General features: G+C 43.5%; 1 protein-coding gene across 7 annotated transcripts in view; it reads left to right on the top strand.

Annotated features, from left to right (window-relative positions):
* The window catches only part of ARHGAP8 (Rho GTPase activating protein 8), a 347,233-nt gene that overhangs the window by 177,121 nt on the left and 156,301 nt on the right, over positions 1-13,811 (top strand). For all 7 annotated transcript variants that reach the window (XM_029600083.1, XM_029600080.1, XM_029600084.1 and 4 more), the window contains one exon: positions 10,452-10,562. In XM_029600083.1, the coding sequence (XP_029455943.1) occupies positions 10,452-10,562 (111 nt within the window). The remainder of the gene's footprint in view (positions 1-10,451; positions 10,563-13,811) is intronic.

Genomic DNA, 13,811 nt, shown 5'->3' with positions numbered 1-13,811 from the left:
GGCCATTTTGCAAAATGGCGCCGGCTGAAGACAACAGGATTCAATTGAGGGGCCGTTCTGGACCGCCGCCATTCTGGACACCGCTGATCCCCAGGTTATTTAAAGCATTTGGGGGGGGGGTTTCGGGAGGTGGGGGGAAATTAATTTAAAGGGTCGGGGTGGGGTTTTAGGGGGTTTTAGTGTGTCGGCTCACGATTTTAACGATTTTCACGATAGTTTACACACCCAAACGGCAACAATACGATTCCCTCCCCCTCCCAGCTGAAATCAATCGTTAAGACGATCGAGGACACGATTCACATCTCTAGGGGAAACTACTGTGGATGGATGTAGCAGTAGGTGGGCAAGATGCAGTATTGAATTGTTGCCTCCTACAAGCTATGGTGGGTGGAGGCAGTAGGGCCTGGTTGTTGATAGGATTCTGTGATGTCAGAAGGGGTGTGAACCCTGGGCTGAAGTGAGATGGTACTGGCCTCGGGAAGGAGCTCTGTGAGCCTCACTGTCGGGAGGCTAGGTGTCAGCAGAGGAAGGAATGAAAAGAATAGTCTTTATTAAAGAGGTGGAAGCACTACCCATGGAGCGGGGGGTGCCAGGGAGAGAGAGAGAGAGTCCACATAGGCCCTGTGACACAGGGTCAATGAGATAGGTAGTGCCCTGAGGGAATACCTCCTTAGCGCTGGTAGTAGTCCGTGAAGCGAGTATATCGGAGAGGTCTCCTGTAGAGATGGTAGTGGCCTGCGAAGCGGGGTACGCCGAAGAGACCTTGAAGGAGATGGTAGTAAAGATCCGTAGAGCAGGCACTTCTGACGGAGCTCTCTGTAGTGATGGTAATGGCCCACAGCGCGGGGTACACCAGATAGGCTCTTAGTATGCAGAAAGGGATCCGCAGGTACTTACTACTGGGGTCGAGCTCTTTGCAGATTAACCGCAACCACTCAAGCTGTGGCTGAGTCTCTAAGCAGTGATGCAACGTGGGAGAGTTCTGCAGTGGGGAATAAGGCTTACGAAGTGTTGGGCTGAATTGGAGCAAAGGAGTGTAGTCGTTCTGCGCCCGAAGAAGGCACGGGACGACAATAGTAATAAACACAACACAGGCAACAAATCTATGCAGTGTTTCAGCATCTATATATATTACATAATCCACAGTAATGTTCTCGAATCCCAACGTTTTCAGCATAACAAAGAAGGAGCACATATGTTCACATAAACGACAAGACATACCTAATCACCCTATGTCACACAACATCCAGGAATAAAAAAAAAAGTAAAAAAAACCCCACCCAATCAGAGATTAAATCAAAAGATATAACAGTATTAATATAAAAGTAATAATATAATAGCATCAGTGCCATTGAGGTACAAATCCCAACCTTTCTAAATGTTACCTAATAGAATCAGGTAAGAGGTCATAAAAAGATACCCAAGCTTGCTTGTAGTCCCTGGGTAAAGACAAATGCAAAAATATCACATCTAACTGCTCTATGTGCATCCAGTCTGCCATAAGGTACATCCAGATATTAATAGTAGGGCTTTCTGGTTGAATCCAAAATTTTAAAATACAGAAAAAAGCCATCAAAAGAGCTACAAAAAATAAATGTCATAGTTCTTTTAGTTGCAGACAAGGAAATAGAGAAGAGCCCATAAATAGAAATTGACCATCAAAAGATAGTCGGATCCCAGTTATTTTATGAATTAGAGAAACAATCCCCTCCCAAAAGGGGGACCTTATGACATAACATGAATTTGTGAATTAAGGAACCACTTTCAATTGTGCATCTAGGACAAAGATCCAAGGTGGAAATTCCAAATTTAAATGTTTTAACATTATCTATATATCTGTGGTGAAGTAATTTAAAGAACAACTCCTGATATTTGGCATCTAGTGATACCTTTGTACAGTATTGAAAACATTGCTCCATAGCCTTGGTAAACACTGGTAAGTCAGTATTTTATAATCATCATGACAAAAGATCAGCCAAAAGTAGATGACAACTGGAACAAGTGCAACCTGTACCACCAAGACAGTCACTTGTTTCCCCATGTAGCACACAGATTCCACCAGGGAGGTTGAAAACAGCCCAGGAAAGACTTTTTGTAATTGCTATAGGCAATGGTGCACTTGTAAATATGCATAAAACTGTGTACGAGATAAATATTTATCACATAATTGTTCAAAAGAATACAGACATTGATCCTTAAAATTATAAAGAGAGAATACATTAACTATACATTTAGAGAATCACTCAATAAATACTCCTCCAGCTATACCTGTAGAAAACTGTGAGTTGCTACGTAAAAGTGTAAATCCTGATATTTTGTCCGGTTCTCCCCAATATTTACATAAATACCTCCACACTAGCTAAAGAGGCCTAAAAAAACAATAGTGCTGCAGAACATCTGGTAATTTGTCATCGGACACATGGAGACATGCCAAAAGGGATAAAGGAGCTGCTTTATTTGCCACTAAATCTGGGGTACAAAAATTTAATTTCTGTATAACCCATTCCTACAAAACCGAAGCTGAAAAGAAGCTGACAAGAAGCATTATAAAACCCCCTAAGTGCTTAGGGCATAATAATTTAACATATCCAACATGAGCTCTCTTCCCTTTCCACACAAATTTCACTATCATGGACTTTAAGGTTGCCAAATTCTTGTTCAATATCCAACAAGGCACCATCTGCAATCTGTGAAGCAATTTTGGGATCAATACCATTTTATACAGGGCATATCTACTCAATAATGAGTGTTAACGCTATACATTAGGGATGTGAATCGTTTTCCATATCGTCTTAACGATAGAAATCGTGTGGCAGGGCAAGAAAATCGTCTTAGGCACGATTTTTTAGTTAAAAAATCGTTAAAAATCGTTTTTTCCGATTAGTGCGCACTAACTCGAGTTAGTGCGCACTAACGGGAGTTAGTGCGCACTAACTGGGAGTTAGTGCGCACTAACTGGGAGTTAGTGCGCACTAACTGAAATGATACAATTTGACACTTTTCAGGTCAGTTAAGGTCAGTTTAGGAATGAATATGTATTCCTATTGGCTGCCCTCTTATTTATTCATGTTACCAAGTTTCCTACTGACAGTATATGGGGGATGGGAAATGGAAACAGTTGGTAGCTTGACAAAACAAGTAATGTGATCAGTCAATGTGAACTAGAACTTGTGCCCTAACCCTGATACCAGGGGTATTGTGATCTTCCTGCACACAGTGCCCTATCCCTATTAATACCAGGAGTGTTGTGATCTTCCTGCACACAGTGCCCTATCCCTAATACCAGGGGTGTTGTGATCTTCCTGCACACAGTGCCCTATTCCTGATACTGGGGGTGTTGTGATCTTCCTGCACGCAGTGCCCTATTCCTGATACCGGGGTGTTGTGATCTCTTGCACACATCCCGGTATCAGGGATAGGGCACTGCATGCAGGAAGATCACAACACTCCTGGTATTAATAGGGATAGGGCACTGCATGCAGGAAGATCACAACACCCCTGGTATCAGGGATAGGGCACTGTGTGCAGGAAGATCACAATACCCCGGAGGAGTGAGGGTCAGGCAGCTCCCCCTGTCTGTGAAGCCAGCCTCTCACTAGTAATGCAGGGAGGGGAGCTGTCTCAGACTTCACCATCCTCCCCCCCCCTACACCCAACACACCATTCACTAGCTGGGACATGGGGGAAGTCAGGAGTGAGGGTCAGGCAGCTCCCCCCCGGTCTGTGAAGCCAGCCTCTCACTAGTAATGCAGGGAGGGAGCTGTCTCAGACGTCACCATCCTCCCCCCCTCACCCACACACCATTCACTAGCTGGGACATGGGGGAAGTCAGGAGTGAGGTCAGGCAGCTCCCCCTGTCTGTGAAGCCAGCCTCTCTCTAGTAATGCAGGGAGGGAGCTGTCTCAGACTTCACCATCCTCCCCCCCCTCACCCACACACCATTCACTAGCTGGGACATGGGGGAAGCAGGGAGTGAGGGTCAGGCAGCTCCCCCCTGTCTGTGAAGCCAGCCTCTCACTAGTAATGCAGGGAGGGAGCTGTCTCAGACTGGTATCAGGGTTAGGGCACTGTGTGCAGGAAGATCACAACACTCCTGGTATTAATAGGGGATAGGGCACTGTAAGAGATGACCTGTAGTAGATTGAATAAAGATCTGATGTTTTCTGCTCTCCGCACACCAAACAAAAACAAACACACAAGCAGAGAAGCCCTTCTTACAAAGCTGAGCTAGTGAGTTAAGTAGGAGGAAAAGTAAACATACTTGTGCCAGTGTGGCTACTTAAAAAAATACACTTACCAACAATCAATTACATATATTTGAAACTGTGTACAGTTCCAGCCAGGACCACCTTTCTAAAATGCACAGTGATTGGCAAATTCAACATGCACTAGCATTTCAGGTGCCTGCTAACAAAAATAATAAACAAACAAGTTCTAGTCACGTGAGTGCTGATCATTACATTACTTTTTTTGTCAAGCTTTCCAACTGTTTCCATTTCACATCCCCCCAACCATTACCTCAGTATTAGCCTTGGTAACATCAATAGATAAGAGCACAGCCAGCCAATAGGAATACATACATACATATTCATTCCTAAGTGACCTTTACTGACCTGGGAAGTGTGAACACTTGTTTCATTTTCTGTTGGTGTTCGTTAGTTTCCAGTTCCATTTCCCATCCCCCCAACCATCACCTCAGTGGTAACCTTGGTAACATCAATAGATAAGAGGGCAGCCAGCCAATAGGAACACATATTCATTCCTAACTGACCTTCAGTGACCTGGAAAGTGTTTATTTGTATCATTTTCAGTTAGTGCGCACTAAATCGAGTTAGTGCGCACTAATGGGGAGTTAGTGCGCACTAACACGATTTAACGATTTTTAACGATAAATCGTTAGAATTTCTATTGTATCGTGTTCTATAACGATTTAAGACGATATAAACATTATCGGACGATAATTTTAATCGTTGAAAAACGATTCACATCCCTACTATACATAGAAACATAGAAATGATGGCATAAAAAGACCAATCAGCTCACCAGTCTGCCCAGCAAGCTCCCACACTTAATTTTCCCATACTTATCTGTTTCATCAACCACCAAGTTCAGGGCCCTTGTTGGTAACTGTTTGATTCAAATTTCCTGCCATCCCCTGTCATTGATGCAGAGAGTAATGTTGGAGTTGCATCAAAGGTGAGCATAAGGCTTAATGGCTAAGGGTAGTAACCACCACATCAAGCAAGTTACCCAGATGCTTGTTTACCCCGACTGCACAGATCAATGCCTTGTTGGATGTTGTCTGAATGTAAAACCTGTTTTCCACATTTCCCCCTACCATTGAAGCAAAGAGCAGTGCTGTATATGTATTCAAAGTGATGTATCAGGCTTAATTGGTTTAGGGTAGTATCCGCCGTAGTAAGCAAGCTATCCCCACACTTATTTGTTTCCCAGATTGTGAAGTTCAGTCCTTGTTGGTTGTTATCTGAATGCAAATTCTCTTTTCCACATTTCCCCTTGTGTTGAAGCAGAGAGCAATGTTGGAGTTGCAAAGGCCAATTCAGTAAGGGAAGTAATCATCAGGTAGTAGCCTCCACTCCAGTACTCCACCCCCATGGCTCTTCTCTTCATTCCCTTCTTCTAGCCTTTATGGATCCACAGTGTTTATCCCATGCCCCTTTGAAATCCTTCACAGTTCTAGTCTTCACCACTTCCTCTGGAAGGGCATTCCAGGCATCCACCACCCTCTCTGTGAAGAAATATTTCCTGACATTGGTTCTGAGTCTTCCTCCCTGGAGCTTCAAATCGTGACCCCCTTGTTCTACTGATTTTTTTTCCAACGGAAAAGGTTTGTTGTTGACCATGGATCATTCAAACCTTTCAAGTATCTGAAAGTCTGTATCATATCACCCGTGCTCCTCCTCTCCTCCAGGGTGTACATGTTTAGGTTCTTCAATCTCTCCTCATAAGTCATTTTATGAAGACCATCCACCTTTTTGGTCGCCCTTCTCTGGACCGCCTCATTCTGTCTCTGTCCCTTTGGAGATATGGTCTCCAGAACTGAACACAGTACTCCAAAGCCCTGTACAAGGGGATCATCACTTTCTTTCTCTTACTATATATTCCTCTCTCTCTGCAGCCCAGCATTCTTCTGGCTTTAGCTATCGCCTTGTCACATTGTTTCGCTGACTTCAGATCATTAGACACTATCACCCCAAGGTCTCTCTCCTGCTCCATGCTCATCAGCCCTTCACCCCCCATCAAATACAGTTCTTTAGGATTTCCACATCCCATATGCATAACTCTGCACTTCTTGGCATTGAATCTCAGCTGCCATATCTTTGACCACTCTTCCAGCTTCCTTAAATCCCATCTCATTCTCTCCACTCCTTCCGGCATGTCCACTCTGTTGCAGATCTTAATATCATCCGCAAAAAGACAGACCTTACCTTCTATCCTGTCCGCAATGTTGCTCACAAAGATATTGAACAGGACCGGTCCCAACATCGATCCTTGCGGCACTCCGCTTAATTCTGCTCCCTCTTCAGAGTAAGTTCTATTTACCATCACACATTGTCTTCTGTCTGTCAACCAGTTTGCAATCCAGGCCACCACCTCGGTACTCACGCCTAAGCTTCTCATTTTATTCACAAGCCTCCTGTGCGGGACTGTATCAAAAGCTTTGCTAAAATCCAAGTAGATGACATCGAGTGCTCTTCCGCGATCAAATTCCCTAGTCACCCAATCAAAAAAGTCAATCAGATTTGTCTGACAGGACCTTCCCCTGGTGAATCCATGCTGCCTCTGGTCCAGCAATTCTTCCGACGTAGATGGTTCACTATTCTTTCCTTCAGCAGCGACTCCATTACTTTTCCTACCACCGAGGTGAGGCTAACCGGCCTGTAGTTTCCAGCCTCCTCTCTGCTCTCACTCTTGTGAAGCGGGACCACCACTGCTCTTCTCCAATCGCTCAGCACCACTCCTGTTTCTAGGGATCTATTGAGCAGTTCACACAGCGGACCCACCAGCACATCTCTGAACTCCATCAGTATCCTGGAATGAACCTCATCAGGCCCCATGGCTTTGTCAACTTTTAGTTTTCCTAACTTTTCCCATACATTCCATACTATAAACGGAGCTACATCTACTCCACTCCCCTCCAGTTTCTTGTTAACTAGTGACGGTCCTTCTCCAGGGTCCTCTTTAGTGAACACCAAACTGAAGTATTCATTTAATATTTCTGCCGTTTCTTCATCTCTCTCCACACATTGATCCTTTTCACCTTTCAATTTCACTATATCACTTTGAACTTTTCTTCTTTCTCTGATGTATCTGAAAAATGTTTTGTCACCTCTCTTTATCTCTTTGGCAATCCTTTCTTCCGCTTGACTTTTTGCCATCTTGATTACTTTCTTTGTCTCCCTCAGTTCCACCAGATATTCTTCCTTGTGCTCCTTCCTTTGGGATCCTTTATATTTCTTGAACACTGTTCTTTTAGCTTTTATTTTGACAGCCACCTCCTTTGAGAACCAGATATGTTTCATTTTTCTATTGCTTTTCTTTACTTTTCTAACATATAGATTTGCTGCCTTGGTAATTGTTCCTTTTAGTTTGGTCCATTGTTGTTCCACATCTCTCTCGTTCTCCCAGCCTTTTAGTTCTTCCTCCAGGTACTTCCCCATTTCATCAAAGTCCGTGTTTTTGAACAGCAGAACTTGGGTCTTCGTGCTTCTTCTCCGTATCCTATTTGTGATATGAAACCATACTGTTTGATGATCACTGGTGCTGAGGTGGGCACCCACCTGGACATTAGAGACATTATTTCCATTGGTAAGCACTAAATCGAGTATAGCTCCCTCCTTCGTGGGTTCCATTGCTTGAACAGAGCCCCTTGCAGGGCATCCACTATCTCTCTACTTTTGTTAGATTCTGCAGAAGGAATTCTCCAGTCTACATCTGGCAGATTAAAATATCCAACAATCACCACTTCTCCCTTCTTTCCCATCTTTTGGATGTCTTCAACCAGATCTCTGTCAAGCTCTTCCATTTGATTTGGAGGCCTGTAAACCACGCCAATAAAAATGGATGCCCCATCATCTTTTTTAGGTCAGCCCATAATGCTTCTTCTTTGCCCCATCTTCCTTGCAGCTCAGATGCTTGGATATTGCTTCTGACATAAAGAGCCACTCCTCCCCCTTTCCTGTCCTCTCTGTTTTTTCTTAATAAGTTATAGCCCGGTATTGCCGTATCCCAATCATGAGATTCCATGAACCATGTCTCCATGACAGCAACAATGTCCAAGTCCGCCTCTACCATTAGGGCTTGCAGATCTGGGATTTTATTGCCCAAACTACGAGCATTTGTGCTCATAGCTTTCCAGCTTTTCTCGTTCAGGTTACTGCTTTTCTTGGACTCCTTTTGTGACTTATTTAGTTGAGTTTTGTTATCCATTTCACCCTTTTCCAAGCTTTTATCTGTGAATGCAATTCAGTAAGCAAAAGCTTTACATTAAGCTGATAGAATAAAATTGATCCCATGGAACTCTGATCCCCATATATTTAATTTGGTTAGGAGCCCAACTTAAAGGAAATTCCCCTTGCCATGTAAGTCGAAGAGAATCTTGAATAGCAATAGCTTCTGATTTAGCAAAATTAGGCCTGGATTCATCATTCCTCGCAGAATGATGAATCCTGTGAAAACGGGGGGCGGGGGAGCAGGTCTATGAAAGCTCGCAGCCTTCGTACCATGGCGGTGCGCCGACTGCCGGCTTTCACACTGAATAGCGCCACCGTGAAAGGTGGTGCTATTCGGCGTGCTACTGCAGACGATAATGTTAGTAACATTATCACATGCAGTGAAGACACTGCCGACTCCTCCCCTACCTGCCCCGACTCCTCCCCTCCCCCTAATTTGCATTCTATCGCATGCGAAAAGGCCCTTTTCACATGCGATAGAGGCTTATCGCACGCGATACGGCTGTATCCCGTGTGATAAACCTTTGATAAATGACCCCCTTAATACTCAAATCTGCAGACTTGCCAAAGGTTTTAAATAAATTTAAGACATGAGGTAAGGATGTTTGCAGATTACCCAAAAATAGTAGCATGTCATCTGCAAGCAGGCAAATACGAAATTCAGAGGTTCCCAATTTTAAACATTTCATACGTGGTGAAGTCTTAATTTTAAGTGCAAGTGGCTCTATTGTTAACAAATACAATAACGGGGTGCATGCACCTTCAGATAGATCCATGTCATCTTCATATCTGTACCACACTAATTAGCAATGTTCATGTTGCCATAATGAAAAAAACCTTCATTGTAGCTTTTTGTTGAAACACAGCATTTCATTAAATTATTGCACAGTATGCACACCAGGCTGTTATTGATGAGGGGTTTCTCAGCAATTGAACTAATGCTATTCAAGAGTAGATTTCATTGCTTAAAAGCAATTCTTAATTTATCTTCTATCATTAGCCATTATACAAACACATACATTGTGCTAGAAAATTCCTGAGTTCTGTGCATAGTAGTATCCACAACCATGCTAAAATGCAAAATTTCCATTGAAATGTGATTCAAGGCACTTAGAGAAAGTGATTTAGTGTGAATGAAAGCAACTAGAAGTTTTTGACTTCTGATGATGAGATTTTTGTTTACCAATTTTCTGAAGATACACAATACACTTATGCCTCTTCTCATCATATTATTGTATTATCTAATTTGTTCAGTTATGCCTTCTATCGCTCCGGCTATCCTAGCCCTCCAGGTTAATACCCCTTGTTATATGTAACTTTCATTTCTTGTTATATGGTTGACTTTGTTATTCCCCTCATGTTATCTGTAAACCGATCTGATATGAATTTTCTTTCATGAAGGTCGGTATATAAAAATGTTAGATAAATAAATAAATAAATAAATATCAAGTCTGCTATTCTAGTTTGTAAAAATATTGCATTTGTCTCCTTCATAGTACATGAAATGATGGCAGGTAAAAAGATCAAGTGGTATATCCAGTCTTCCCAGAGTTGTAACAGCTGCTCCATGCAATTTTCCCCTTGCCTTCTTGTTCAAGGTTATAATTTTACTTGTGCATGATAATGCCTACTCCCAAGCTAGGATTGATCCAATCCAGGTTTTACCCATCTGCAAGGTCCTGTAGTTCTGAGTCTCCATTGATTTCCTTAAGAAAAGAGGACTACAAGTCCATGCAGGTAGTAGAGTAAAACCAGAACAGGATCAGCCTGACCTGAGATTCTGGAGTTAGTTGTATACTCTGTCCCATATGGGTGCAAATGTATGTGTGTACACCGCTCAGGATTCTGCATGTGCCTGCATCTATTTACCTATGAGAGTCCACTTTGAAAATTTGGGCTGACGTCTGCAGGTTCTTATAAAATTATCCTCCTGTTCAGAAAGTCAACATGCACTACATTTTTTTATGTTTTCCTTAGACATGATGAAAAGCTTCGGAGTGCACAGAAGGGGCAGCCAATTCCCTCTACCATAACCCCTCCACCCCGTCCACCTTTACCCACACAACAGTTTGGAGTCAGCCTACAATAGTAAGCAATTACATATTATTTATTCTTTGAAATAAACAATGGTAAAAACAGTATTTACTTTGTAATAATTTCTGTTTCCTAATCCCTGCTGGCTTTCAGTCCTTTTTTTTTTTTTTAGCATTGTAGTTTCCCCGTGTTTTGTTTTTTTTTTGCCTCAATTGGAATATGTCTCATTTTTTTTATTTATATGCAGTTACCTAGGGTTTTCTCCATTATAGTTTTTCTCTAACTCATCTATTTTAGCAAATGCAATGACCAGCCCCTGACTGAGAACTGTGGACCACAGTTTCCTGTGGAACCTGGTGTAAGTGTACCTTTTATATAATATTTGGGGCTCCTTCCTTGCCAGAAGCAGTACACATAGCTACTGCTGCTGCAGCATTCCCAGTACTCTTCAACTGAAGGAGCAGTATCCAAGCCCAGGAATCAAACCAAGTTGACCTGCCCCAGCAGCTGACCTTTCCTCCTTCCTGTCCTGGGGTAATTCTACTTCCCATAAGAATGACCTGAAGAAACTCTGAATGCACCAGCATGTAGGGATATGCATTTGTTCAGTCATCTTTGGAGGTTTGTGCACATAACATTTTTATGTGCGTAAAATTAGATGTTATTTGCATAAGTACAAGTTACATGCATAAAATTGAATTTTATGTGTGTAAAACAGCTTTTACATACATTGCTTCCAAAAATGAATAGAAACAAATGGGATTTTCGAAATGCAAACCCCCAAAACCTGCTGAAATAAAAACAAAACAAATCGAAAATTGTTTTGCGTGCATTCCTACTAGAATGTCATAGTTTTGAGTTGGAGTATGCTGAGATGCAATGTGGCACCTCTTCTCCCATTTTTCTATCGTGTGAAAAAGTACTGCGTGGGAGGTATTACCTGGTTAAAATCTAGCCAGATACAAAAGAGGTGCTCCAGGGGCATTTTGTCGTGGCCCTAGGTTATCCAGATAATTTATTGTTTGCACCTAGCTCAGTTAGCCAGATATTTTTAGAACTGCCTCAGAACAGGTTTAACATTATCCAGCATTTTGTAGTAACTGGATAACTTAAGACCTAATTGGCTATATAGAAACATGCATAAAATTATTCATAAAAATACAGCAAGGATGTTATGTTCAGTGGTCTGTGAGCTAAACCCCTGAACTGCCGCTCTCATCTCCAGTCCTGGGCTGGCCATACCATTCCTCAATGCGGCAAAATGGAACCTACTCATCTCCCAGTGGGATGATGCTCTCCTGTGTGGTGAGATGCCACTGGCCACCACATGGCAGGATGCTGCCAACTCCAACCCACCACTCCTCTTCTTAGGCATGCACATCCCTCCCCTGCCTTTAAAGGGACCGTGGTGGAAAAGCCGCCATGGTCCATAGAGACGACATCATCAGTGCTGTCCTATATAAGGGCAGATCCGCAGAAGCAACTTGTCTCAGCAACTACTGAGGGTAGTGCTTGTTGCTTTCTCGCCATTCCAGTCTCATCCCATTCTGTTCCCATCTTTATCTCAGCTTCTTCCAGTCTTTGTCTCAGCCTGTTCCACTCTCCATCTCAGCCTCTTCTAGTCTTCATCCCAGCTGTTCCACTCTTCATCTCAGCCTGTTCCAGCCTTGGTTGCCTCATTTGTTCCAATCCTTTCCTGCCTCACCTCTAGCCTTCTCTCTTCCTCTTCCTTGGATGGGTACCTGGTTTGACCTCTGCCTGGATTCTGGATATAATTGACCACTGGCCACTTCTGACTTTCTGCCTGGATCCTCAATACTTATGACCGCCACCTGCCAATGACCCTAGACTGGCCTTGGATCATCTCACCTGTCATCAGCAATGACCACACCTAAGTCCTACTGGCCCTGGCACACAAAGGCTCAACCTGAGGGGAATGTGGGTTGGTATACGTGAAGGCTCTGACCGGTTTCTGCTTCTCATCGGTCTACCTGCCAATGGCAGGAACCTGCAGGGCTCCTCCCTGCAGGTAGAGTCAATCTTGCCTTGGCCTAAGGGTCTACAGACACAACAGTTTGCTGAGGCCATAGACTTGGCGGACTTGAATTCACTTTAGGCTATCTCCGGCATAGCTCGCGGGTTGCAAAACCAACATGGGGCTTTGGAGCTTCTGGCCACAATGATGGACCAGCTGACCACCTGCTTGGATGCCCTGACCACACCAGCTGCCCCGCTACCAATGGTACCGATACAACCAGTTCCCTCTGCTCCCCTGATACGCTGGGGATCCAAAGCAGTGTCGGGGATTTTTCAATCCATGCAGGATGCACTTCCAGCTACAGTCTCCACTGTTCCTCTATGACCAAATCAAGACTACATATACGGAAAAATAACCCATGCAATAATTACACAATGTTGGGTTCCATATTAGGTGCTACAACCCAAGAAAGAGATCTAGGTGTCATAGTGGATAACACATTGAAATCTTCGGTTCAGTGTGCTGCGGCAGTCAAAAAAAGCAAACAGAATGTTGGGAATTATTAAAGGGAATGGTGAATAAAACGGAAAATGTCATAATGCCTCTGTATCGCGCCATGGTGAGACTGCACCTTGAATACTATGTACAATTCTGGTTGCCGCATCTCAAAAAAGATATAATCGTGATGGAGAAGGTACAGAGAAGGGGTACCAAAATGATAAGGGGAATGGAACAGCTCCCCTATGAGGAAAGACTAAAGAGGTTAGGACTTTTCAGCTTGGAGAAGAGACGGCTGAGGGGGATATGATAGAGATGTTTAAAATTATGAGAGGTCTAGAACGGGTAGATGTGAATCGGTTATTTACTCTTTCAGATAATAGAAAGACTAGGGGGCACTCCATGAAGTTAGCATGGGGCACATTTAAAACTTATCGGAGAATGTTCTTTTTTACTCAACGCACAATTAAACTCTGGAATTTGTTGCCAGAGGATGTGGTTAGTGCAGTCCTTGCTGCTTTTGAGGCAGCTGTTCTTCCACTCCTACACCTGCTTCCAGAGGTCCTGCATTTCGGGCTCATGTAGAGCTGCGGGCCAATAGCATGGTGCCTTGGAACACCTTCCTCCCAAGAGCGTCCATCGCTCTATGGTCCCTGGGGGTGCCGAGGAATTGTTTTAAGAGCGGATTCAACCACCACCGACTGGTAGGGTAGCTGACGCTTACTGAATCCGGCAGACTTCTGGATGAGGTAAACTGATTGCCTTATTGATGGGAGGCACGGTTAAGGGGTGTTCCCAAATTCTCAGCAGCAACTCCTTAAGGATCT

This window comes from Rhinatrema bivittatum, chromosome 4 (genome assembly GCF_901001135.1).
Source record: "Rhinatrema bivittatum chromosome 4, aRhiBiv1.1, whole genome shotgun sequence".
In the NCBI taxonomy this organism is placed as follows: Eukaryota; Metazoa; Chordata; class Amphibia; order Gymnophiona; family Rhinatrematidae; genus Rhinatrema; species Rhinatrema bivittatum.
The sequence above is the reverse complement of the archived record's forward strand: the minus strand, read 5'-3'. Positions and strand labels throughout refer to the sequence as shown.